The sequence below is a fragment of the Oreochromis niloticus genome, linkage group LG12 (genome assembly GCF_001858045.2).
Source record: "Oreochromis niloticus isolate F11D_XX linkage group LG12, O_niloticus_UMD_NMBU, whole genome shotgun sequence".
NCBI lineage: Eukaryota > Metazoa > Chordata > Actinopteri > Cichliformes > Cichlidae > Oreochromis > Oreochromis niloticus.
The window spans coordinates 36,449,116-36,475,006 of NC_031977.2; the positions used below are offsets into that span (position 1 = coordinate 36,449,116).

At 41.6% G+C, this 25,891-nt stretch overlaps 2 protein-coding genes and 1 long non-coding RNA gene across 4 annotated transcripts; 1 reads left to right on the forward strand and 2 right to left on the reverse strand.

Moving 5' to 3' along the window:
* Positions 1-1,189: 1,189 nt before the first annotated feature.
* LOC109204455 (uncharacterized) lies at positions 1,190-8,014 on the forward strand. Its single transcript, XR_002063934.2, has 3 exons — positions 1,190-1,384; positions 7,420-7,602; positions 7,707-8,014. It is a non-coding gene; the product is annotated as an uncharacterized LOC109204455 (long non-coding RNA).
* On the reverse strand, positions 6,781-24,782 carry LOC102079812 (GTPase IMAP family member 2). 2 transcript variants are annotated; one of them, XM_025896961.1, is made up of 9 exons: positions 24,444-24,782; positions 23,516-23,769; positions 11,941-12,110; positions 10,597-10,701; positions 8,977-9,031; positions 8,848-8,904; positions 8,021-8,068; positions 7,691-7,738; positions 6,781-7,547 (listed from the first exon to the last, which is right to left on the reverse strand). In XM_025896961.1, exons 4-9 carry the CDS (start codon positions 10,663-10,665, stop codon positions 6,991-6,993), a joined length of 834 nt encoding a protein of 277 aa, XP_025752746.1. In that variant the 5' UTR covers positions 10,666-10,701; positions 11,941-12,110; positions 23,516-23,769; positions 24,444-24,782; the 3' UTR covers positions 6,781-6,990. The 2 variants fall into 2 exon arrangements, with proteins under 2 accessions (XP_025752746.1, XP_013122748.1); XM_013267294.2 differs by lacking the exon at positions 24,444-24,782 and having other exon boundaries at positions 23,516-24,059.
* Positions 21,000-23,068, reverse strand: LOC106097401 (zinc finger MYM-type protein 1). The gene is made up of 2 exons (XM_025912009.1): positions 21,952-23,068; positions 21,000-21,565 (listed from the first exon to the last, which is right to left on the reverse strand). The coding sequence occupies exons 1-2, from the start codon at positions 23,066-23,068 to the stop codon at positions 21,543-21,545; spliced, it is 1,140 nt and encodes a 379-aa protein (XP_025767794.1). The 3' UTR covers positions 21,000-21,542.
* Positions 24,783-25,891: the final 1,109 nt, after the last annotated feature.

The window sequence follows — 25,891 nt, forward strand, 5'->3', positions numbered from 1 at the left end:
TGATTGATGATCAGTCAGTAATATCAACACTGAAGCTTCGCCTGGTTTAATGAGCAGCTCAGCAGTAGATTATCACAAGATCTTAAAGTATTTCATCGTCGGTTGAGTTACTCACCGGTTTAACCGTTTTGCAGCAAAACGCCCATCCGAATGAAAACGAAAGTTTTCAGAATGTTCCACCCCAAAAAAGGTGGAGGCTGCCCCCCCCCCCAAGACGTAGCTGTGTGAATGAGGAAGTTTCGATTTCACAATGAAACTTCTGTGACTTTTTTACTTCATTTTTGTCCCAAATTTGTGATCTAATTAAATTTAAGTGTGATCACTAGTCGAGACTTCACAGTCTGATCCAGAAGTGGTCCTAGCCTGTTTGGCGCTCTGGGCGAACACTCCCTCTGGTGCTCCAAAACCCCCCACTGGTCTGACCTGGTGAGCAGGTCATTCAATAATAAAACATATACTGGAGACAAATTTCTGCCTTTTCTATCTGCTGCTCTCTACAAAGGACGTGAAACTTTATCAAAACCATTTTCTTACATCGTCTGTCTGAGGTAATGGGCAGACAAATAATAATGGAAATATCTAATAATTAGTTGATTAATTTCCCATTAAATATTTGAGTCAAAACAAATTGAAAAGCCTGTACATGAAAACGTTTTAAATTTAGAATCAATATTAAAGAAGATGACTACTGTCTGAAAACTTAACTGTCTTTATGCATGTTTATAATAATAATAATAATATTAATAATAATACATTTTATTTACATGCACCTTTGAAGACCCTCAAGGTGACATTAGTACAGCAAATTATAAACATAAGGTAAATGAAAACACAAACAGTACAGGACAGAGGAGGACTGATGTGATCTCAAAAAAAGTTAGATTCAAATTTAAACATTACCTTCAGATAACATCTATGTTTAGTTGTGATAGAAGAGATTTTTGAGATGACATTTGTAACTGACATGTTCTAATAATTTATCAGATGTTTATCACCGTGTCAATTTATCGTCGTGATTTTTTATTGGTTGTCGATTTGCATCTACCAGCACAAGAACTGATTTTGTGATGATTCATAAAATACCAAATTTGGATGATGGTAAATGAAACAATCAAGTCATAAAATCAGAAACACTTCTTTTCTTTTTTTTTCTTTTCTTTTTTTTTTTACAGAAATATGGAGATATCATCTTTTCTTCTGACGATGCTGTCTGTGTTGAGAGCTCAGTGGATCTGCGTTCGACTACTCCGCCTAGGCTGCACTGTCGAGCGCAGATCCACTGAGCGCAAGCTCATTGCAACATGGCAATTTGAACCTCCCCCGCCCGCATTCAGATCTGGCCTTTGGAACTATTTTGGTCTTCATGTGAAGTATGACCCTGAAGGTAAGCGCCTCATGGACAAAAGTAAAACAGTATATCGGATGTGCCACGCAATGCTCAATTACATGGGTGGGAACTACTGCGTTAGCGCAGTTAGCTCGTTAACCTGTTGACTCCGTCCAGCCCCACACACGGGTCGATCCGCGGTAGCTCGTTAAGGGAGATTCTCCGTGTTGTGGCGTTAACGTCATTTCAGTTTAACGCTGACAGCACTAGTGGGAACATAATGAATATGACTCCACATTTACGCCGACATCATCCTAGTGCAAAGACAAGTGGAAGCAGACAAAAACAACAAGCAGGCATGCTACAAACTTTACCCGAGTCATTTAGACAGCCGTTAGCACATGATTCTCCTCATGGGGACCTGATATGTTTAATGTGCTGCTGAGAATATAGCCCAGAAGAAGGGTATAGTAGAGCTTTTATTTTGGAAAGAGCCATTTCTCTGTAATAAACTCTCTTTTCCAAAGATGAGTGATTTCTCCATCAGATTTATTTTTTTATTACTTTGTTGTTTCAGCAAAATTAAATTTAAAAACTGTACTTTTGAGTTAAAATACATATTTATAATTTTAATAAATGACAACTAAAAAAGGATGAACATTTTTTGTATCGAAAAAATATCGAACCGTGACACCAAAGTATCAAACCGAACCGTGGATTTTGTGTATTGTTGCACCCCTAATATATATATGTGTGTATATATATATATATATATATATATCTATATATATCTAGATATATATATCTAGATATATCTGTTCGGGCGCCAATAGCAGCTGGATAGCGTAGTGGTTAGACTACACGCCTTTGGAGCAGAAGATCGCAAGTTCGATTCCTGCCTGGGGCGTCTGTATCCAGTAAGGGTCCTAAGGCTAGACCCCCTATGCTAAAAGTGAGCCTACCGCAGACATGAGCGAGACAGATAAATATGAAGGCATGCCGGCTCGGACGTCGCCCGGATCAACAAGGTCCGCGTCAGGTGTTGAGGAACCAGGGCACCCTGACGACAAGTGGGCTACTGGAACAAGAAGGCATCGGTGGGCAAGAGACGAAAACAGGGCGTTGTTGGAATGCTACTACGCAAGTAACCCTGCCGGAAGGGGTTACATGAATAGGATGAGGGACCTATGGATTCTTCGATACCCAACATCCACAATGACGGCGAAACAACTAGTAGCTCAGTGTTCCAACATTCGAAAGAAGGGACTGCTCTCACAGCTAGAGATTGACGAGGTACAACATAAATGCTACGGCAAGGAGGAGTCAGGACGCCAGGTCAGGGGGGAGATATCATCACCCCCACCCGAGATTGGGTACATAGCCCCAAGTGCGATAGGAGAAGGATCGTTGAGTGCGAGAGGAACTGACCTGAAAGATAGGATCATGGCCAAGCTTGAAACCTGGACCCCCCCTAGCCGGTTACCAAGATTACGTGAAGTACCCTCAGAAGGTCTGCTAGATGATGTTAATGCAGCACTACGGATGATACCTACAACCACGATTACCGACACTAACAAGCTGATCTACACTACGGCAGCAGTGATCAGTGAGATGCTTGGCTACAAGTTGAACAGCCACAAGGGGCAGTACCCTCCATGGAGAAGGAGGCTAGAGGGCAAGATCAAAGTAGCACGAAGGGAGGTTAGCCAACTAACGGAGTTGCAGAAAGGCGCGACAAAGAAGGTGCATAAGAAATACAGCAAGCTGTCCATACCTGAGGCCTTGGAAACTGCCAAGCAAAGACTCACAGCCTTGGCCAGCCGCTTGAGGAGGTACACCAGAGAGATAGAAGGCAGGAGAATAAACCAGCTGTTCTCCACAGAACCAGCAAAGGTGTACTCTCAGTGGCAAGGGAACAATAACAGAACAGCACCACCAAGGCTGGAGACGGAGCAATACTGGAAGAGCATATGGGAGAAGGACGCAACCCATAACGGCAATGCTCAGTGGCTAGTGGATCTGAGGGCAGACCACAGCGACCTCCCTGAACAGGGTCCAGTAACCATCACAGTGGCAGACATCCAAGAAAGGGTCTCCAGTATGAAGAGTTGGACAGCACCAGGGCCCGACATGGTTCACGCCTACTGGCTGAAGAAGCTGACTGCACTCCACGAGCGTCTGGCAGCACAAATGAACCAGCTGCTAGTTAACGAGAGACACCCGGAATGGCTAACCGAAGGTCGGACGGTCCTGATCCCCAAGGACCCCAAGAAGGGACCGGTCCCATCCAACTACCGACCAATAACCTGCCTCAGTACTACATGGAAGCTCCTGTCAGGCATCATATCGGCTAAGATGAACAGGCACATGGGTCAATACATGAGCGGGGCACAGAAAGGGATTGGCAAGAATACCAGAGGCGCAAAACACCAGCTACTGGTAGACAGAACAGTCAGCCGAGACTGCAAGACCAGACTGACCAACCTGTGCACAGCCTGGATTGATTACAAGAAGGCCTATGACTCAATGCCCCACAGCTGGATACTGGAATGCCTAGAATTGTACAAGATCAACAGGACCCTAAGAGCCTTCATCAGGAACTCAATGGGAATGTGGCACACAACACTAGAGGCCAACTCCAAGCCCATAGCACAAGTCACCATCAAGTGCGGGATCTACCAAGGAGATGCTCTGTCCCCACTGCTGTTCTGCATAGGCCTGAACCCCCTCAGTGAGATCATTAACAAGACTGGCTACGGATACCGACTACGGAACGGAGCGGTTGTCAGCCACCTCCTGTACATGGATGACATCAAGCTGTATGCCAAGAGTGAACGAGACATCGATTCACTGATACACACTACCAGGCTATACAGCAATGACATTGGAATGTCATTCGGGCTGGAGAAGTGTAGTCGGATGGTAACAAAGAGAGGGAAGGTAGTCAGAACTGAGGGGATTGAACTACCAGAAGGCAACATTGCAGACATAGAGGACAGTTACAAGTACCTGGGGATCCCACAGGCGAATGGGAACCATGAAGAGGCCGCTAGGAAAGCTGCAACCACCAAGTACCTGCAGAGGGTCAGGCAAGTCCTGAGGAGTCAGCTGAACGGTAAGAACAAGATCCGGGCCATCAACACCTACGCCCTGCCCGTGATCAGGTACCCTGCTGGGGTAATAGGCTGGCCAAAGGAGGAGATAGAAGCCACTGACATCAAGACAAGAAAGCTCCTTACCATGCATGGAGGGTTTCACCCCAAGTCTAGCACCCTGAGGTTGTACGCTAAGCGGAAGGAAGGGGGCCGGGGACTGGTGAGTGTCAGCACCACAGTCCAGGATGAGACAAGAAACATCCACGAATACATCACGAAGATGGCCCCAACTGACAGCGTGCTCAGTGAATACCTCAGGCAGCAGAAACCCAAGAAAGAGGAGGAAGGCGAGGAACCATCATGGAAGGACAGGCCCCTGCACGGTATGTACCACCGGCAGATAGAGGAGGTGGCTGATATACAGAAATCCTACCAGTGGCTGGACAAAGCTGGACTGAAAGACAGCACAGAGGCACTAATCATGGCAGCACAAGAACAAGCTCTGAGTACAAGATCCATAGAGGCTGGGGTCTATCACACCAGGCAAGACCCCAGGTGCAGGCTGTGTAAAGATGCCCCAGAGACAATCCAGCACATAACAGCAGGGTGCAAAATGCTAGCAGGCAAGGCATACATGGAGCGCCATAACCAAGTGGCCGGCATAGTGTACAGGAACATCTGTGCCGAGTATAACCTGGAAGTCCCGAGGTCAAAATGGGAGATGCCCCCAAGGGTGGTGGAGAATGACCGAGCTAAGATCCTGTGGGACTTCCAGATGCAGACGGACAAAATGGTGGTGGCTAACCAACCGGACATAGTGGTGGTAGACAAACAGAAGAAGACGGCTGTAGTGATCGATGTAGCGGTTCCGAATGACAGCAATATCAGGAAGAAGGAACACGAGAAGCTGGAGAAACACCAAGGGCTCAGAGAAGAGCTCGAGAGGATGTGGAGGGTGAAGGTAACGGTGGTCCCCGTGGTAATCGGAGCACTGGGTGCGGTGACTCCCAAGCTAGGCGAGTGGCTCCAGCAGATCCCGGGAACAACATCGGAGATCTCTGTCCAGAAGAGCGCAGTCCTGGGAACAGCTAAGATACTGCGCAGGACCCTCAAGCTCCCAGGCCTCTGGTAGAGGACCCGAGCTTGAAGGATAAACCGCCCGCAGGGGCGCGCTGGGTGTTTTTTTTTTTTTTACATAAATTAATAAATAAAATAAATAAAATACACATAACATATGTAATTGCAAGGAGGTATTTCTGTAGTCTATTCATTACTACATAGTGGAAAAGGGGTGGGATTAAATAAGCTTATGCTTCTTCCTGCTCCTTTTTGAACATGAAAGTTATTTGTAGTTGTGGTTGCTCGTTTTCCTTTTGTTTTGCTTTGTTTATTTGTCTCTTTGAATTCTATGTTGTTGTACTTTTTTAACATGTTCAAAATAAAGATTCAATCAATCAATCAATAAGTCTCTAAGTCTCGAAATACAGCTCCAATCTGTCTCTGCTGCTGTTATGTCATCAGCTTTGGCTCGATTCCCCTGAGGGGCAGAGCTCTTTTGGTTTCTGCTAATTAATAATCAACACTATTCCTACAGGTCCAAGGATGGATAAAGTGAAAAATGTTAGAAACATTTGTAGTTAAGTCTCTCAGTGACCTTCACCTGGTCACTAAGTGCTTTGAGGGCATTATTTTATCTCACATTTTCTCCAAAGATCTTGACAACCATGAACAGATCTTTGAAGGATGAAGTCTTACCTGCACTTCACACACCCCTGTCCCTGCAGGAGCATCCAAAAACATTTAAGGAAGCTTTTTTTTCATTTCAGCTGCATCTTTAACACTATGTTCACTCACAAACTGGGACACAAACTTAGGACCCTGTGACTATCCACTACCCACAGACCATCACATGTCAGAACCTGCACCCAAACTCTTGTGAACCCTGGTCCTGAGGATTTGGGATACAGTGAAGTTTGCTGATGACACCACTACAGTGGGACTGATCACCAGTGATGATAAAATCCTCACTTCCCATAAATGGTGAAGAGGTGGAGATTATGAAGAACATCAAATACCTGGGTGTTCACATTACCAATAATCTCACATGGTCAGTGAAGATATCACAGATTGTAGGAAAGCACAGCAGCGACTGTTCTTCCTGAGGAAGCTGAAGCTGGCCCGACTGTGCTCTCAGCTCCCGGTGAAGCACAATAGCGAGCGTCCTGTCAGTGAGTCACTGTGTGCTGACGCCTCAAACAGAAACAGAGACGACGCACACTTCAGGGAAGAGATACCGAATCAACAACACCTGGACAAACAGACTAAAGAACAACAAACACACACATCCAGATAACCAAGAATTCTTATACATCTTTTATTTCTACTATTTTGGTGCCTTTAAAAAAACAAAAAGCTACTTTTACCCCTTGCTGTTGGTTGATACTCACTTCGATACTACAACAAACTTTTGGTCTTTACTCTGGTTTTAAAAGGCATGCAGTCCTCTGTGGGTTACACAGTGCAGGTTGTTCTCTGCATTTTGAGACCTGACACCTCAGTGAAGGTTTCCTAACTATGTGCTTTATATCTCACATGCTCTCCATTGTTCTCCTTAAAAATCTGGACCAGGCGTGTGAAGAGCTCTTGAGGTTCGAGGTTTTCCCTCCACAGATATCTGTAACTGCACATTTTGATTAAATCTTTTAAGGGACGATGGAGCCCGAGCTCTTCCATGAAACTCGAGCCCCTGTTTTTGGATGCTGATAGCAGAACCAGCGAATGATCAAACACTCGTTTTCCGAAGAGTTTCAGGACTTTGCAGAGTCTCTGTTTGTGATCCTCTGTGAAGGTTTCAGGCTGCAGGACCAGCAGGAACACATGAGGTCCAGGAGCTGTGAGCCTCACACAGTTTTCTACATGTTCTCTCAGATCGTCTTCAGAGATGTTTGGAAGCAGCAGATCTGGAGTGTTGATTAGGGTGATTTCTTTGTCCCTCAGAAGTCCTCTGACCGGCTGATAGTCTGGCTCTTCCTCAGGGCTAAACACAGGAACCTCCAGTATGAAGTTCACCACAGCTGCCCTCTCAGACTGAATGTTCCCCAGCAGAACCACCCTGATCTCAGACACTGCAAAGAAAACCGTAAAGAAAGCAATGAAGACAACCGAGTGTAGAAGATTCAGGTAAAGATTTATTGTCTATTTGTCTGTGAGTGTTTCAGCTGACTGCACTGATTGTTTTTATAAAAACTCAGAGTTGGGTCTGACTCACTGTCTGGTGGCTGCAGATCATCGCTGCTATTCAGCAGCTGCAGATCATCTGTGAAAACCCAAAGATCATCTCAGAGCGTCATCATCAACATGTTTGTCCTGGAAGTGCTCACATTCACCGGTTAAACAGACACAAACATACTATACTGTAAATAAAACTTACTTTGATTTGACCTGAAACTAAAGTGATTTTTTCACTATGCAAAACTTTAGAGCTGAGTTCATGTGAGTACAGTGTTTGGATTTCTGTTTGTAGTTCAGCAGATTCAGTGTGCAGCTATAAATAAACTGCAACAATGAAAGAAAAAGAAAAACTTTCAGTTTTACTCACTGTGATGTGGCATCACTTCATAGCTGTGGCTGCAGTGACGCTCGTCATCTGTAAAGAGACAGAAATTCATTTCCTTCATTTGTTCATGAATTCTGTGATTTGACGCTACACCTTATTCTGAGTGTATTTCACAGAGAGTAGAGATCATAAACTCTGAGTGTTTAATGTAACACTGAGATATGAGCCACAGAAGGACAGACATGGTTTACTGACATGTTTTAATGTATAGATCCTGGATGATATTACTGATGTCCCACAAAAACTTCTTACATAGAATTTCTCCCACATAAAATACACAAAAATAAACATAAACCAACATGTTTGATACTCATCATCGCACTCAGCAGCAAAACAATATGTTCAGACTTCAGATAAGAAACATAAAGCTGACAAGCTTCAACCAGCCTGAACATGACAGCAAAAACACATGAAAAGAAATGATGAATCATTAATTTTGTTCTTGAATATTTTTCTGTTTCATTTCAACTTTAATATGAAAAATAAAGAAAAACCTGATTTATTTATTCTGTGATGATGAACTCGTCTTAGCTGCTTCAGCACAGAATCGTTGTGTGTTTGTTCTCAGTCTCCCTGTTACTGCGTTGCTTTAAAGTTAAAACTATATCAGATTGTCTTGTTGGAAATGCATACGTGAGGCTCTGAGTGCTGAGGCTACCACCTCTCTGTTTGCCTCCAGTATCATTTTTCCTTCATCAGCTCATCATCCTGCAGGTTTAAACTCGAGGTGTGGAGTCTGACTCGTGTCGCAGAAAGACGACTCCACAGTTTATCTCACATGAACTTTCTCTCACTTCAGTTGAACTCACTGTGAGGAAGCCTTTGGTCATAGCTGCTGCTGTTTGGAGGTTCAGCATCACATGTGTCTGTGAAACAGACGAAATATAATTGCAGTAATTTGTATTTAACATCTGTGACATGAAGCTTGATGGACTCACCAGATGTTCCAGCCGCACTGTCCCTCAGCGGGAGACATAACAGAGGAATTTCTGGCTGTTTAGAAAATACAGATCAAATTAATAAAACCAGCTGACAGTTATCAATTTAATTTAGACAAACATTAAAGAGTAACAGAGTCACTGAAGGTAAAAGTAAAGAAATACAGAGCTGGCAGCTTTAAAGATGTTTTAAAGATGTCATTTATTACATTTAATTACATTAATTATATTTTAATTAATTAATTATAAAAAAACTCAGATTTATGCAAAAAAAATTGAATCAGTCACGAATTTGATGTTTTGCATAGAAGTATCTGTGATTTGTTTGACCTTGAAAAGTCAGAATTTCGTGGCTGAAAAAGAGAAAACTTTTTATTTTTAATGATCTTTCTGTCTTAAATGTAGCTTTTTTACATCTGGAGATATTTCTGTGGTCACACATTTTTCACAGGTGAAGCAGGTGTTGCAGAAACAGATGCCCTTTAAACCACCGCCGTCTGGTGGTCAACAAGCAGTACTACAGAAATATGGAGCAATACTGTCACTGCTGTTCTAAAAAGAATTTTTAAAGTTTTAAAAGTGCAAACAAGTTGAACAAATAAATTTTACAATACACAGAAAGCTCTGTGACAGAAGATTTTCACTTCACTGAGTATAATTTTTAATGCTTTTTAAACTCTGTCATCTCAAAAATGATGCAATTTTCACAAATTTAAATAAAATGTTGTATAAGAGGGTAATGTGTGTGTGTGTGTGTGTGTGTTTTTAAATCAAGAATCACAAGTAAATTAATGAAAGTTTATCTGAATTATTGATCTGATGTTCTTCTTTCCTCATCACAGGAGTGTTTCATACAGTTTATTTCTCCTGTAGCAAACACACAAGGTGCCGTAATATTAGGTCTGCAGATGACCATGACCATCATCCTGACCCTGTAGGGACAGATTTCACTGAGTATGTCAATGCATGAAAAACACAGTCACTAAATGTTGATGTGCAGGAACAAAGACTTAAAAACATATTTGTCTGATCTTCTTGATGGTTCTGTGATTTCTGCTGACTGTACACATTGTCCCAAACATGTGTTCTTTCCTGATGTTTAATCGTTAATTTAAAAAAAAGAACTACAGTACAAATTTGTTTTAAACACTCACAATAAACAGATATTCTTTACAGTGATTTTATAAACATGTGGAGAAAACAGATATAAACTTAGCTCAGCATCGAGGATAACTTCTACTGAAACAGGAAAGTAAAAAGATGATAAAAGATAAAAATGATGCACATATAACATAAAAATAAATGTAGCATTAACATAACTAATCTGTGCAAAAGTCCTATGAGCTTCTGTTTTGTCCTGCATCACATTCAGCATCACACTGTGGTGCAGGTGTAGTGGGCAGAGGGTGCAGCAGTTAATGAATGGCCCTATTTTCTGCCTGGATTATTCATCACTGGAGTGTTTTTTCCTCATATGCTCACTTTCATCTTGGACTCTGGACTCTGGAGTAATGATTCACTGAGGCATTAACCATAAGGAAAGGTTTCCAAACAGGAAGTGCTTAAACATGAGCACGTCCAAACCAAAAGTCTGTTCCCGTCCTGGGCGGCAGCACTCACCAGAGGTCGGTGTGTCATCACTGTTGTGTATTTCTTCTGTGTGAGGCTCTCGCGTGTCTTCTGAAACATGATGTGTCGGTGTGTGGTTCAAGGACACGATCACACCTGAGCAGCACACACGAGGATATTAATGTGTGGTTAGTACTTAAAGTTAGAAACCCCACACCCGAGACACACACACACACACACACACACACACACACACACACACACACACACACAGGTTTTTAGGACTCCAAGTTTAAACTCTTCACAGGTGTTTGTTCCACTTCCTGTCTCACCTGTGCAAAGGTGACCTTAAAGCAAAGATCGTGAGTCGTTGTTCTTCAGCTGACATGAAAAGCATGACCTGCATTCTGGTTACAGCCCTCAGTAATAACTCATGCTGAGGGAGGCAGGAAGTGGGTTTAGTCCGCGCAACTTTATCAGTGCCTTTTTTTCTATTGTCTTAGAAATAATAATGAAATTATATTTTGTGTTTTCAGTAGTTAATGCTGAACAGACGTCCTCAGTTATAACTCCCAAATTTATCTTTAAACGTGGACACAGACTTCACCATGTGCGGTGTTTCTTTAACCTAAACTTAACCACAGAAGGAAGAGCTTCACCCGAATCTTCTGCTTTGAATGATCTCCTCTAAATAATCAAATGATGTTTCTGCTTGGTGGTTTTAATGTTTTTTAATGTATTAATTGTTTGATTATTTTACTCATTTAGTCTGGATCTTAACCAGCTGTTGGTGTTTCTAATATTCTGACCTCTCTGTGAATAAAAACCCAAATAACAGCAAAATAAAAAACTCTAATTATGTCAGTAATAAACATTATATATACAGCAGTGTTACATATTTCCAAAGCTACAAAAACTGAACATTATAAAGTTAACACTGTATTATTTACACCAAACAATATAACAAACATCAAATAACCAACTAACAAAAAACCTCCTTTTTGAAGGTTTCCTGGGAAAGAGGGCAGCAGACACTGTATGCACGAAGGAGCAAACACGAACATGGATGATAAGTTAGGAAAATAAATTATGGAAACAAAAACTACATGGTGAGATTATTAAATATTAAATATTGATGAAGATTCTCCTAAAGTCGACTGCTTTATTTGCAAAAACAAATAAATCTAATCATTGATTAATTCATCACTACTTTTGCTATTTATGACAGAATTTCCAGCCAAGAATAAAGAAAGACTGTAAATTTATCTGGTGACCATTTGCAGGACTCTGACTCATTATGAACATTATAAAGTTCATAATGCAGAATTTATGCCAGAGCAGGAATATTGAATCATGAGTTTGTAACATAGTGGTGCTGAGCGTTGGTTTACTCACCTGAGATTGTTGCTGCATCATTTTCTTTCCAGGTTGAAGAAGGAAAGTTGAGTCAGAGTGAAGGCGACTCAGTGAGAGTCGAGTTACAGCAGAGACGATCAGAGGTGATAACAGGAGGAAGAACTGCTGCAGTCGATCTGCAGTCTGCTGGAAACAGCCGTCACTGTTTCCTGGAACCAATCAGATTTCCCCGTGATGGTGGATTTGTTAGTAAGAACTTATTAAACTGAATCAAACATTAACCAAACAAGGAAGACGCTCACATGAGGAGGGTTTCTGTGAAACTTCATGTCTGTCAGTCTGTATTATACAAAGAATCATGTTAAACATTTATATTATTTGCATTAAAAGCTGTGGCTGATAAATATAACTAACTACCAGGTGAATAATTTTCTCAGAGGTTTACAGTTTCTCCTTGTGTAGGATTACATTTACACATAAAGTCATGTAATATGTAAGTTAATTAAATCCCACACTCTTCTCAGTATATCTTATAAAAATAAACCTCTGAAGTTTACAGGAAAGCAAAGAACTGAGCTGAATCATGAGTGGAACAGAGGAGCATTATCAGAGCATTGAGCATTTGTTTTTGTATTGATTGATTGATTGATACTTTATTAATCCCGAGCGAAATTGGGTTAAGGCTGCCAGCCGTGTCAGTGCCATATTCATCTGATTTTAATTAAAGTAGTTCACTGGGACAAAAAAAAATCGGCCCGGGCATTTTGACTAGAGGCCGGCCCACCAGGTATTATAGGAAAAGCCGTAAAGACTTTGAATGAAAACAAACGCTGTTGTGACAGTGATGTACACTGTCTTGTTGGTATATGTACGATTTCTATACATTTTATATCAGATAAAAACTTTGGTTGTAAAATTCAGATAATTATTTGTTAAAAGCAGACATTTTAAATGAGAATAAGAAAGTGTTAGGTGCAGGCTGTGTGCAGACAGGAATAGGACCCAAGGTGCAGACTCCGGAGACCAAAGGTGAACTCAAAACAGCTTTAATACTGAACTCAAAAAAGGGTAACATAACATGACTGGAAAAAATCAAAATAAACTTAAACCAGAGGACTAACAGAACACACAGCTAAGTAAACGGTAGAACGCGACAGAGAGCACAGGAAAACACAGGGCTTAAATACGCAGAGGGAGTAATCAGGGAATGGGCAACAGGAGGGAAACACAGCTGGGGCAAATCAGGACTAACGAGACAAAGAAGCGTAAACTGAACACACTGAGAAAAGACAGAGACCTTCAAAGTAAAACAGGAAACACAACACAGACTGAACTTACAGACACAGACTGACTGGATACGGGGATATAGCAACTAAGGATACACAGAGACGCGAACTAGACAAGGGGATACAGCTGACAGGGGAGACAGAGCAACTAGAGACGACAGAGACATAAACCATAAGACAGAACTTAAGAAACCAGAGACTAGAAATGATAAATGATATAACAACCTCAAAAACCCTGGGTCAATGACCCAGGCCTCCTAACAGAAAGTATTTCCTTGTGCCCCCCTTTCCCTGTTAATGCCCTACCTGCCCCCTGGCAACACTTTGCTAGACCCGCCCCTGCACAGTTACCAGCTGTCAGCTACATAGAAAAGGATCCTGGTGTTATTTGTCTCTCAGAAACAGTTCATAACTTCCCTTCAACTCATTCATGTCACCTAAAAGGTAAACCTGTTTCTCCATCACCTGTTCAGCTCTGATGATTCAGTAAGGACATCTCCTGGTTTCATCTGCATGTTTCCCTCTCACCAGATAACCAAACCGATATCATGACCAGCAGCTTTACAGCTGTGGCTCCAGCAAACATCAGCTGATACTAGAAATTAATATTAAATAAATTCTAACAACAGCTGATCAAGCTTAAACGTGCTGCTGTTGTTTAGCGCGACATCTGCTGGTTTCCTCTTTCTGACACAATGTGGGCGATAAATAAACAAGAGAGAAAAGCCGATCAGCTGATCGTTGATCAGTTTCATGATTGAAGCAGCAAAACAAGAGGGAGGGGAGAGAATGAGAGCAGAAGAGGCAGCTGTGCAGCGTAAACACAGAATAACTCCAGCTTTGTGTCTTTTTCATTGTAGCTGAAGTCCGGGACAAACTGTGTTGCTTTTCACCTCAATACCATTTCCTTCTGTTTGTCTATGATAATGTAATGCAAAGTAATTAAGGGCTAGTTTTATTGCAATGGGTGAGTTTACTGACTTGACGCGTAGAAGAAATAGTTCTTTATGGAGCCTAGATGGTGTGAATGACGAGACCAGAGACGGCAAATTCTTGTTCTTGATCAATAAAATTCTTGATCAATAACAACATAAAATTTATAATTTACAGTTTGATGATTTAAAGTCTCACACACAACCTGTCGACAGGGGAGGAGGGCCCTGCTGCTTCCAAATAGAGCACATTTCATTCATAATGTTGTAAATCCAAGTCCATCATGGATTCCTGGTGTGAATCCTGGATTGTGCGAAATCCCAGAAATAAACCCTCGACAAAGCGCATCTGTGAACTAAGGTGTAGGTCTGTTAGGTTATGTTGTGGTGATCCTCGGGTTGGGGGATGGGTGTTCTGGAGTGCAAAATTAAAACAAATGGAAGATGGACAAGAAAAGTTCAAAGCCATCAGGTGCTCAGTTTAGAAAAAAAGAAAAGAGGAGGAGAAATAAGCAAAAGATCCAGGTAAGCAGATGTGTGATTGGATAATGGCAGGTCATCCTGAAACAATCAGAATCAGAATACTTTATTAATCCCTAAGGAAATAATGTGGGTTACAGTTGGTCCAAGAAAAAATGGTAAATATAGCAACAGTAACAGACTAAACTCCAAACAATACATCATGTTACAGATTTTACACATTTAAGAAATAGCACTAATATATGCAGAACACTCAGTTATAAATATCAAGGATTAACAAAGATGATTATAAATAAATATCAAGAAAACTGACAAGAATATTACAGAGTAGAAAATGGATGATCTGATATCCTCGTGTTGGTGTTGTTCCCAGATCATCATGAAAATGTTGTTCCAGGATCAACATTGCAAGTGACCAATCAGAATGTTGTGACGTTATTCTTTTGCGCGCCAAGCCATTCTTGCATTTATGAAATTCCAGTGTTGCAAGGACAATATCAATCCTGCTTACCGTTTATTAAAAGGTTAGGGTTAGGATTAGGGTCAGGGTCCGTTGATCGGCGGACAGAGGCGGTTTCTCGCAGCTTAAGTACAGTTTTTTGTTTTACGGCGGTTTTTCCCGAAGTCGCAAAAGTATGACGTCACAACATTCTGATTGGTCACTTGCAATGTTGATCCTGGAACAACATTTTCATGATGATCTGGGACCAACACCAACACGAGGAAATCAGATCGACCGTAGAAAAGAGTGTGTGTATAAAGGGTGTAACTATTGCAGTGTTTACAGTGTGTTAGGTGGAGGAGTTGTACAGGGAGATGGCCACAGGCAGGAATGATTTCCTGCTCCTGTGACTGACCAGCAAGTCATGGAATGGGTGGGAGGTATTATCCATGATTGTCTTTATCTTGGACAACATTCACCTCTCAGACACCACCCTAATGGAGTTCAGCTCCATCCCCACAAAATTACTGGCCTTGTGGATCAGTTTATTTAGTCTGTTGGCGTCTGTGACCCTCAACCTGCTCCCCCAGCATGTAATGGCGTAGGGGGGCGCTAGAGGGGGTGTTTGCCCAGGGCACCAAACAGGCTAGGACTGCGTCTGCATGTATGCTTTCGCTATTTATTGTGGTTTAACCTGTCAATGACAAAAATGTAAAGAAAATTCTGCATCAAGCCTTGTTATCATAGATTTCCTACTTTTGTTAAGTTTGGATCGACAGCTCAGTGGAGCAAGAACATCCTGGGCTCAAATCCACAATCAGGGTAGTTTGCAGTGGGTTCTCTCTGTGGTTTTCTCCCACCAGAACACCCATGTAGTTACTGGGGTTAGGTTAATTGGTGATTCTAAATTACCTGTAAGTGTGAAAGTGAGCGCAAATGGTGTCTGTGTTAGACTATTTTGAAGATGATTTACCCAAACTTGGCAGCAACACTCAGCAGCACTCCAATAAATCTGACCTTTGACCTGCTGTTTGACTGGAAACTACAGCTCTGAAAGAGTTGGAGTTACTGTCTGTAATGTTTTATGGACAACATCAAAAATTATGAATAAACTTCACACAAGGTAATCAAATGGGATACTTTTAATTTCAGTGCCTGATTAGTTTTTCTTTGAACTGACTGTCAGATAGACATTAATCAATCAATCAAATCAAATCAATTAACCCCCCCCAGACCTTACACACAGAACACAGACATCACATGGGGATACAAGTCGGAGATCGGTAGCGTTACAGAAAAAACACTGACATGTACACTACAATGGGAAAGTACAAGAGGAAAAAAAGAGACCTCCACTCATGCTGTGCTTCCATGGTAGGACAGCATGAGAACAGGAGACAAAAAAAAACTCCTCTGCACAAAAGCACATAAATGTCCACAGCACAACATTATGAAAGACATGACAAGCCACAGGGTTGGGTGGGGGGTGAGGAGTAATCCAAAGCAAACACAGCGGCCATCCTGCCCAGCGCTACCATTCCAGCGCGGGCTCAGACCCGCCGTGTTCCCGCGCAGGAAACAAGCATCGAAGGCGTTTGGAAAGGGAGGGGGGATGAGTGTGTGCAAATCAGTATGTGTGTATGTGTGTGTGTGTCCAGAGTTCAGCTGAGACAGTGTCCTTCGCCCTGCCAGGCTAAGTAAACAGTCTACCAGCAGTACCACCAGTCTATCAGGGTGTTGTTGATCGGCTCCAGCCTTGAGACCACAGTTGGCACCAAGAGGGTATCCGCATGAAGTGATGTTGCTTTTTACTTTAGTGCGAACAGCTCATATGAATTTCAAAGCAGTTCTACAGTCCAACACTGGTCTCTCAATCTCCCGTTGGAGAGCCGCGAGCTTCGCCATACTTGCGTTCTGTGATGTTGTCATTTCTTGTATTCAAAGAGGCGATTCTGAGAAGTCACAGCAGTGTGCCTCCCCGAGATGTCTTCCAATTTTGCGCCCAGAGGTGTTATTCCGAGCGAGCCCCTCCAGATGTAATCCAGTTTGCACTCAGATGTCTTGTTCTGAGTATTCACGGCAGTCGTAAGCTTCTCCAAGATCTTATCCGTGCTGCACTCATTGAGCCCATTTTGAGAAACTCACGCCTCGTCCCATCGTTTCAATCCCAGCGGGCAGCCTTGTGGGGGTTTGAACAGCTGGTTCCGCTTTCTTAATTCTTCGATAAGCCAGGGCCAAGCCAGCTCCGATCAGCAAGAACCCTGTTATCATGGTTCCGAATAGGTAGATATCTTCAGCACTCAGGCTCACCCGAGCCCAGACTTCTAGTTGAGAAAGGGGTGTCAATTGCATTCAGAGACCAGTTGATGAAATCCATAATTCCTCTTTTAGGTTTTAGAGAACAGACTGTGAGAGAGTGTTCCAGGGGAAAGTAATACAAAGAACACGAGACTAGACAAGGACACAAGAGGCTAACCAGGGAATTAGACGAGTCCCCTTGTATTCAATGTAAATGTTTGGTCACAATGACTGCAGAGATTCTGGAGATCATATGTATGAACTGCAGTTTTGCATTTTTTAGCATATAAAAGTATATAAATCTCATCACTGAAGAGTGAGTTAATTCAAATAAGATTACATTTGAAGCACACAGAGTTTTATTATCAATTTAATCCACTACTGTACTGAGGTAAAATGCTCAACATTGGTCATTATATACTGTATTTTGCAGACAGAGAGTTACAGACTCTCTCCCAGACCACAGACTCAGACTCATAATACCATAATACAAGTCAGAGTTTTATATAAAAAAAGAAAAAAGAAAGTTGTGTTTTCAAAATTGGAGTTCAAGTTATTTTTACTTCCAATAGTGTTAACATGCTACACAGGACATGAACAAGATTTCTTTTAAATTTTCGTTGTAAGTGGGCTAAAGCAGTTAATTAAAAGTAGTCTAACATAAATGTAAATGCTGTAATTTGATTATTTTAATAAACATGTAACTTGGATGCATTAGATGCTGACGTGACCACAGTGCACACGTCTGATGTCGCTCACAGTGGTCCAAGGGACGCTCAGGGAGTTTGTGTGTTCGCTCAGACACATGAAACATTAGAGGGAACATTGCTGGTTACATATTTCATTATTATGTTTTCAGTTTGGCTAAAAGTGTCATGTCTTGAGGACTATTGGCGGTTTGATGTGAGTAGTGTTTTGGTGAGCTCCTGCAGAATTGGCTTTTTTTGTTCAATTATTATTGGGCACTTTTTCTCTGATTCGATTCCAAGCGATATCTAAGTCCTTTTAGAATAGTATATGTGGCGGAGGTGTGGTCTCAGGTCTGCTGCAGAGGAGGGGTGACGCAGTGAGCTCAGAAGGGAGGCATGGAGGGGTGGTGGGAACAGGTGTGCCTGGGTAGGTCGATTGACGATGAGTCTGTGTTTTCTGTTCCATTGGCGGCTGGGCAGAAGTGAGGTGGCAATGAACCAGGAGTGTCTGCGTCCTGAGCTGAAAGGCTAACAAAACCGCGGTTTGTGTTGCCATAAATAAAAGGGCTGCTGCCCAAACATAACGCCAGTTTGTACGTATGTGTGTTCCGCGGTCCTGTGTCACAGTATACTTTTTGGTTTTGGTCACTAAAATGCCATCAAAGCTGACTAAAGGAAGAAACTCAATCCCGTAATCCCGTAATTATAAACAACATATTATTCAGGAAAACCAAACATTGCAGATATTTTTATCATAACTCTGGTTTTACGTGGCCGATCAACACAATTTAAAAACTGGTATAAAGTCCACACTTTTTCTGTCAGTTGTTCCGTCTGTCCTGCTCACATCTCCAATGGTTGTTCACGTTGTCATTAACGTGGCTTCACTCCACATCAGCCACGCCGCTTTGCTAGCTAAAACTCCGGTGACGGCACATAAGGACGCTGTCATAGCCTGTCAACCACGTTGATTAGCTGCGTATATACGAATGTGAATCGCATCATTGGCTGGACTATGGGATAAGGCGGCATCGTTCTAATACAATACGGGAGCAGCCAGTCACTTACTGACTAACACTGCAAAACAGAATTGTTAAAGTATTAATTTTAATTTCAATTCAGGTCAGTTTATTTTGTGCGCAACGCAGATTTTCTGTGCGCAGAGACCGTGCCATTAGTGCGCAATTGCGCACAAGCGCAGCTGAGAGGGAACATTGAATATGACCATCTCTGTTTTCCCTGATTATACCGGCAAGATGGTGCCAGCATGTGCAGCCTTCGCAGACTGCTGCTGCCAGGTCTGAGGAATCAAAGGGGAGCGGTTCGGCCTGCTCCACCAAGCCCAGCTGTTATAGCGGATATAGCGGACACACTAGTCCATTATCTCTGAAATGTGATTCTGTACTGTTACCTGGTAATAAGGTTCAGCGTCTCTCACGTTCAGCATCACAGAGAACACCATACCAGATTGGGCATGGATAGAAACAGATAGCATGAAAGATTATCATAAGGACATCACAGAATGCACAGAAGGCTTAATATCATTAGGTCTTTATCTGGATCCCTAGAGAAATAAATAAGGTCAAAAAGATGCCTCAGGTTATGAGATGCATGATTAACCCTGTTTGATCGGGGCTGTGTTCAATAAAGAGATTGGTTGGTAAGAACTAACCAATTCTGAGTCCTTTCCTTTCTTTGGACTGAGAGTCACAGTCACTTCATTCAAGGTCTGTGGAAGTGCACCCTCTTCCAAGGCCATATTAAACATTTTCAGCAAATATGGGGTAAGTAAACGTAAACGTTTTATAAAACTCATTACATAGACCATCAGGTCCTGGGCTCTTCCTGTTTTTCAGGGAGCGTATGGTATTATTCAGCTCTGGACATTTTAAGTCTGCATCTAGAGACATCCTGTCCTTTTGTGCCAATGTAGGCAAGTTACATTTGTGTAGAAAACCCTGCATAGTTTCAGAAGGTGCATTACACTGAGATGTATATAATTGTTCATAAAATTGTCTAAAAGCACTATTAATATCCTTATGAGAGTTAATCAACAACCCTGAGTCTGACCTGTTTGCATGAATGGCCCTATCACTTTCTCCCTTTCTTAGATGCCTGGCCAGTAATTCAAAATAGGTTTGCTTAACAGGCCCTGGAAATTTTGTCTGAGAGCAATTTATTGAGTTTGTACTTCAGAGTCAATATTTTACTGTGTAGCTGTACTGATGATTGTTTGGCAGAGTCCAACTTTGGTATTTGAACCTCCAACTGTCTATGTTCCGCATTATTGCGTTTTTTCTCAGACGACTTTAGGGCTGCCACAAACGATTATTTTGATAGTCGACTAGTCACCGATTATTTTTGCGATTAGTCGACTAATCAGATCATGCATCCATTGGACGTAAAATGTACACCTGAAAATATGTTAAACGTTTATTTTGTGACCCAGAAAGAATAATAATTGTAATATTAAAACTAACTAGCTGCCGCCATTGTTGACAACTGCGCTGGGCCGCGCTATGAATTCTGGAACACAGTTTCTTCTTCTTCGGGGTTTAACAGCAGCTGGCATCCTTGTACATGCAGTGCTGCCATCTTCTGTTTCAGTCCGTTATTACACTCTTAAATACTACTACTTATTCCTGCGTCTTTTGGGATCTTACAAAGCTTCAAACGACGCGTCGACTATTAAATTAGTCGTCGACGATTTTAATAGTCGACGTAATCGTGACTAGTCGACTAATCGTGGCAGCCCTAGACGACTTAAAAGACAGCCTCTCACATACGCTTTAAACGTCTACCACAATAAAAGAGATGATACTTCGTCTTTGTCATTTGTCTCAAAAAAACAACTTGATCTGTTCTTCCAAGCAGGCCCGGCCCTAACCAATCTGGCGCCCTAGGCAAGATTTTAGGTGGCGCCCCCCTACATCGGCAGTGTAGTGTATGTACTCACAAGAAACCGAATAGCTTTGTCTTTGACCTTTTTTTTTTACTTAAAGAAAGCAAATTCACAATCAGAATAATTAACAAGATAAAAAAATATATGAATAAATAAATGAATACAAAAAATAAAAAATGAATATATGAAATACAATAAATTTTACATACATAAACACAATAAAACGTGTCAACAAGTTGGATAAAATAAATTAAAAATACAATATAAATAAGGCACTGCACAAAACAAGATATTAAATAAACCAGTATGACTTTAGCAACTATATTACAAAAAAGGGGATCCTACAGAGTTCTCTAGTTGTGCTTTTTAATACTGCATTAACTAGAATGACTTACAAATTACTGTACACCACCCCCTCATCAACCTCACATCACCTGCTACAGCCTTACTCTCCTAGTCTTTCTTGCAGCAAAGTCATCTACAACATCATCATATGACAACTGATTTGAGACCACATGATTTATGCTTATGATGGAAAGTCCACTGAGACGTTCTTGCATCATAGTAGATCTCAGGTAGGTTTTAATGAGTTTGAGCTTAGAGAAGCTTCTTTCAGCAGCAGCCACTGTAACAGGAAGAGTGGCAAAGATTCTCAGAGCAACCCACATGTTGGGGTAAATTTCTGCCAGCTTCTTCTCATGCAGGAAGGTCAAGAGTTCCATGTTTGTCATGTTCTTTGATGGCAATGGTGGGAAATTCTGCATTTCCATTGCAAGTTCTGTGCCATTAATGTCCGGCTGGCTGTCATGGGTCAGAGTAGTACTCAGTGTTTGGCACTGCTGTAGCAGCTCTTCTTTTTGTAAGTTGTGGAAATTGAGGAGTACTCCAAACTTGTCATTCACCTCTCCAAGGTTCTGAAATCTCTCATCAAGTGAAGAGATGGCTGTATCCACTACCACATTAAAAAATGTGGTTTCCATTTTTTTAAGTGCATCTTGTATGGGCTCATCTGAAGACTCATAACCGAAGTGCCTTTTGGTGGTTCTCAATCGCTTTTGTTTGAGTTCAGCCTCCACATTCATTTCTTCACACATCTCCTTTGCCGTTGTCTGTGCATCAGAAAATCCAGTGTTTCTGTAGCTGGTGAGGGAATCTTTGGTTTTCTTCAGCAAGTCGACAGCCACATCTAGCTGCATGGAGGGCGACTGCATGAGTTTACTCACATACTGGATCTTGCTGAGAATGTCATACCAGATGGCTGTAAAAATGCAAAAACGATAGGATCCAATCTCCTCAGCCAAAGACTGGGCTTCAACTCTGACCACAGGGTCTGTAGCTGTTTCCCTCACCTCCAGAAGAGCCTCTCTGACTTGCCGAGCCTGATATCTGACTGCCTCAATGCTTTTTATCCTGCTTTCCCATCTGGTCTCAGCCCATGATTTCAAGGTGGTTTTCACATGTTTCAGGAGAACACCCCACCTATGGGTGGAGGCTGAGAAGAGCTTGAATAATTTTGCTAAATGCCCAAAGTAGCCAAGGGCATCTGGTGAGCTTTTTGCAGCATCAGCTACTACCAGATTTAAAGTGTGGGCACCACATGGGACCAAAAAAGCTCTTGAGTTTAGCTGAAGCAACCTTGCCTGAACACCTTTATTTTTTCCCTTCATGTTGGCCCCATTGTCATAGGACTGTCCTCTGCAGTCTTCAAAAGGAATGTTAAGCTCCTCTATCCGTTTTAGGATGAGAGTTGACAAATGATCTCCTGTTGATTCCTCTGCAACAAGAAAGCCCAGGAAATGCTCTTTAACTTGTGGTATGTCTTCTTGTGACACTATCCTGACTATGACAGAGAGCTGTTCCTTATGACTCAGATCAGGTGTGCAATCTAAAATGATGGAGAAATACTTTGGTGTTTTGATATCTTCCACAATGCGTTTTGTTATTCTTGAACTGATGGTGTCAATCAGTTCATTTTGGATTGTTTTTCCCAGATAATGTATGTGACTGCCAGCTCCACTTTCTACTCTACTGACATGCTGCTTCATCACTGGATCAAATTTGGCCATGAGCTCCACTTCTTTCAGAAAATTGCCATTGTCTGGTTTATTTAATGTGTCTGTGGACCCCCTGAAAGCCATGTTTCTTTCAGCTAAGGACTGAATTATTGCCACCAAACGATGTAGAACTTCACGCCACCTTTTTCTCTCAGCCTCAGCAAGTGCCATCTCTTGTTTATCTATTGTGAGTCCTTTCGCAAAACGGACCTCCAAGTCCTTCCATGTTGCCATGTGAGCATTATGCTCCTGGCTATCCTCATGGACCTTGAGCAAGTGGCTTGCATTTTTCCAGTCCTTCAGACCTTCCCTACTCAGTTTGTAATCTCTCTTGGAAAACATTTTGCAGCAGAAGCAGTGCAAGCTATCCTCTTTTTTTGAATACATAAGCCAGGTTCTTCTCACCTTTTCCCCATTGATTAAGAGTCTGTTAAAATAATCATGCTGACACCTTCGCCCGTCTTTCTGTTTCAGGAATGTGAAGTCACTATCAATTACAAATGGACCTCTGTGAACTAACTCTGTTCGTACCTTTTCAGTTAAAGCAGAAGGCCAGTCAGCAGGGTCTATTGGTGCAGCAGGAAGACCGCTTGATGTTGCTGCATCACTGCTGGGTTGTGCTGCTGAGGTGGAGGCAACAGGAAGACCGCTTGATGCTGCTGCATCATGGCTGGGTTGTGCTGCTGATGCTGCATCACTGGTGGGTTGTGCTGCTGAAGTGGAGGCAGCAGCGGTAGATGTGGTAGATGGCCCAGGGGTGGGATTTAGAAACTTCAACAGTGCATCTGAAGAGAGGAGTATGTGACACCACTGAGTATTAAAGTCTAATAATAAAAACATATGATTCCAGGAATAAAATGAAATGGTATAATATAAATGAAAAACCAAAGAGATATATGTATGATGTTAACTGATATGCAAATTAGATTAGATTCAATTTATTGTCATCATTACAGTGAAATGCTGAATAGCAGAATGCAAAGTAACAGTATAATATCATATGAGAATGTTATGTTATGATTATCTTTGACCGAATCACAGCAGTGCTCATATTAACAAACAGCATTCCCTCTCATGTGATATTGCTTAATTAACATTAATGATGTGCACTTTAACAACTACAACTATAATATATACAGGGGTGGAAAAGTGACTATTACCTGCAGGGTAAACGTTAGCTAACCAGAAGGCAATAACAATGTAAACAAAAAACACCTGCTTAAAAGATGAATACAAATGAGGAATGGTGGGAAAGGTGGGAGTACTGTAATTACCTAACGTTACATTATTATTTTCCATAACAATTTAGCCCCCTCCACAATATTAACTGACGTTAAAACAGTTAACTAGCTATTTATTGATTAGCAGTTAGGGAAACATGTAACATTAGCTTAATGCTAAAAATTTAGGTTACTATCACATTCAGACAAATAATTTCATGTAGGCTAACGTTACCTACCTCTGTCTTTTTCTCGTTTCTCCTCCTCTTCTTTTCTCTCTTTTCTTCCCTGGGCAGCTGACAGTTTTGGCCGTTTTGACATCTTGTGTTGATTTTTTGATGTGGTGACGTCCAAAAGGAACCATGATACGGGAAGGGAGGGGGCGCACCGTGCGGGGGGGGCGTAATGTTGTAACAAATAATATTTCTATTAAATAAGCTTTACTTTGCATTTTAATTAACGTGGGATTATTTTTTGTACTTAGAAATAATAGTACCAACTTTTTTTTTTTTTTCAACATTTGTGGCACTGGCGTGGCGCCCCCTGATGGACGGCGCCCTTAGCATTTGCCTATACGGCCTATGCCACGGGCCGGCCCTGCTTCCAAGAATTTGCAGAATGTTTTCCTCATAATAAATTGAGTGTTTATAATTACCACCTGGTTCCAGTAGATTTAGTGAAATAGACACTGGGCTATGATTTAATATGAGGGTATTTTGATATTTACTACTTTGGACCCTGTGTAACAGTTTACTATCTAATATATATACGGGAGTATGTGTTATGAACCCCAGAGTGAGAGAAATATTCCCTTCGGGTTGCATTCAAACAGCTGTCAATTAATGATTTCAAAATCCTAGACGCATTAGATGGTGCGATCATCTGAGCTGACAACCTGTCCAGATAGATATGTAAAACTAAATTAAAATCCCCCCCAATTATCAAATTTGTAGGTTTAACTCAAACACAGTAATTTCACCGCAGGCATTCTTGATTACTGAGAGTAGTGTCTATCGTATATTTTCATTTTATACTAATTGTCTAGTTCTGCAGGATTCACACAGCACTTAGAGGTGTTGGTTTTCTTTTTTCCTGTTGCACTATTTAGCTGTTAGCATACGTTTGTCAATGACACACCGTTCCTTCGTTTGGGGAAGAACACAGTGCAAGCAAGGGGAGGGATGGTCTTTGTTTTTGTTCTGTTTGATTTTCTTTTTTTGTTGTTTTCTTTTTTTTATTTGGAGGCGGGATGTCTTCTCACTTTCACTATAAACAACTGATGACATGTTCCCTGACATCCAAGCTTCATCAAGGTCTTCCTCAGTTTGATTTTTAAGCCTTATCAACCCGGTGATGCGCTCTAAAATATTTTCACATCTGAAGCGTCTAAACCCTAATATATTATTTCTACAAGAAACACATCATCTCAAGCTCAAGTATTCATGTTTTGGGGAGCTATTTTAATTAGTAAGAAGGTTCATTTTACAGTTTTCAAAACATTAAAGGATAAAAATGATAAATTTCTTATATTCACTGGTAATCTGTTTCACACACCTGTTTTATTACTTAACATTTTTGTTCCAAATTTTGATAACCCAGATTTGTCTATTTAGCACTCTTCCTCTTCTTGATACCCATAATGTAATTCTCACTGGGGACTTAAATTGTGTAATGAGCCAGACATTAG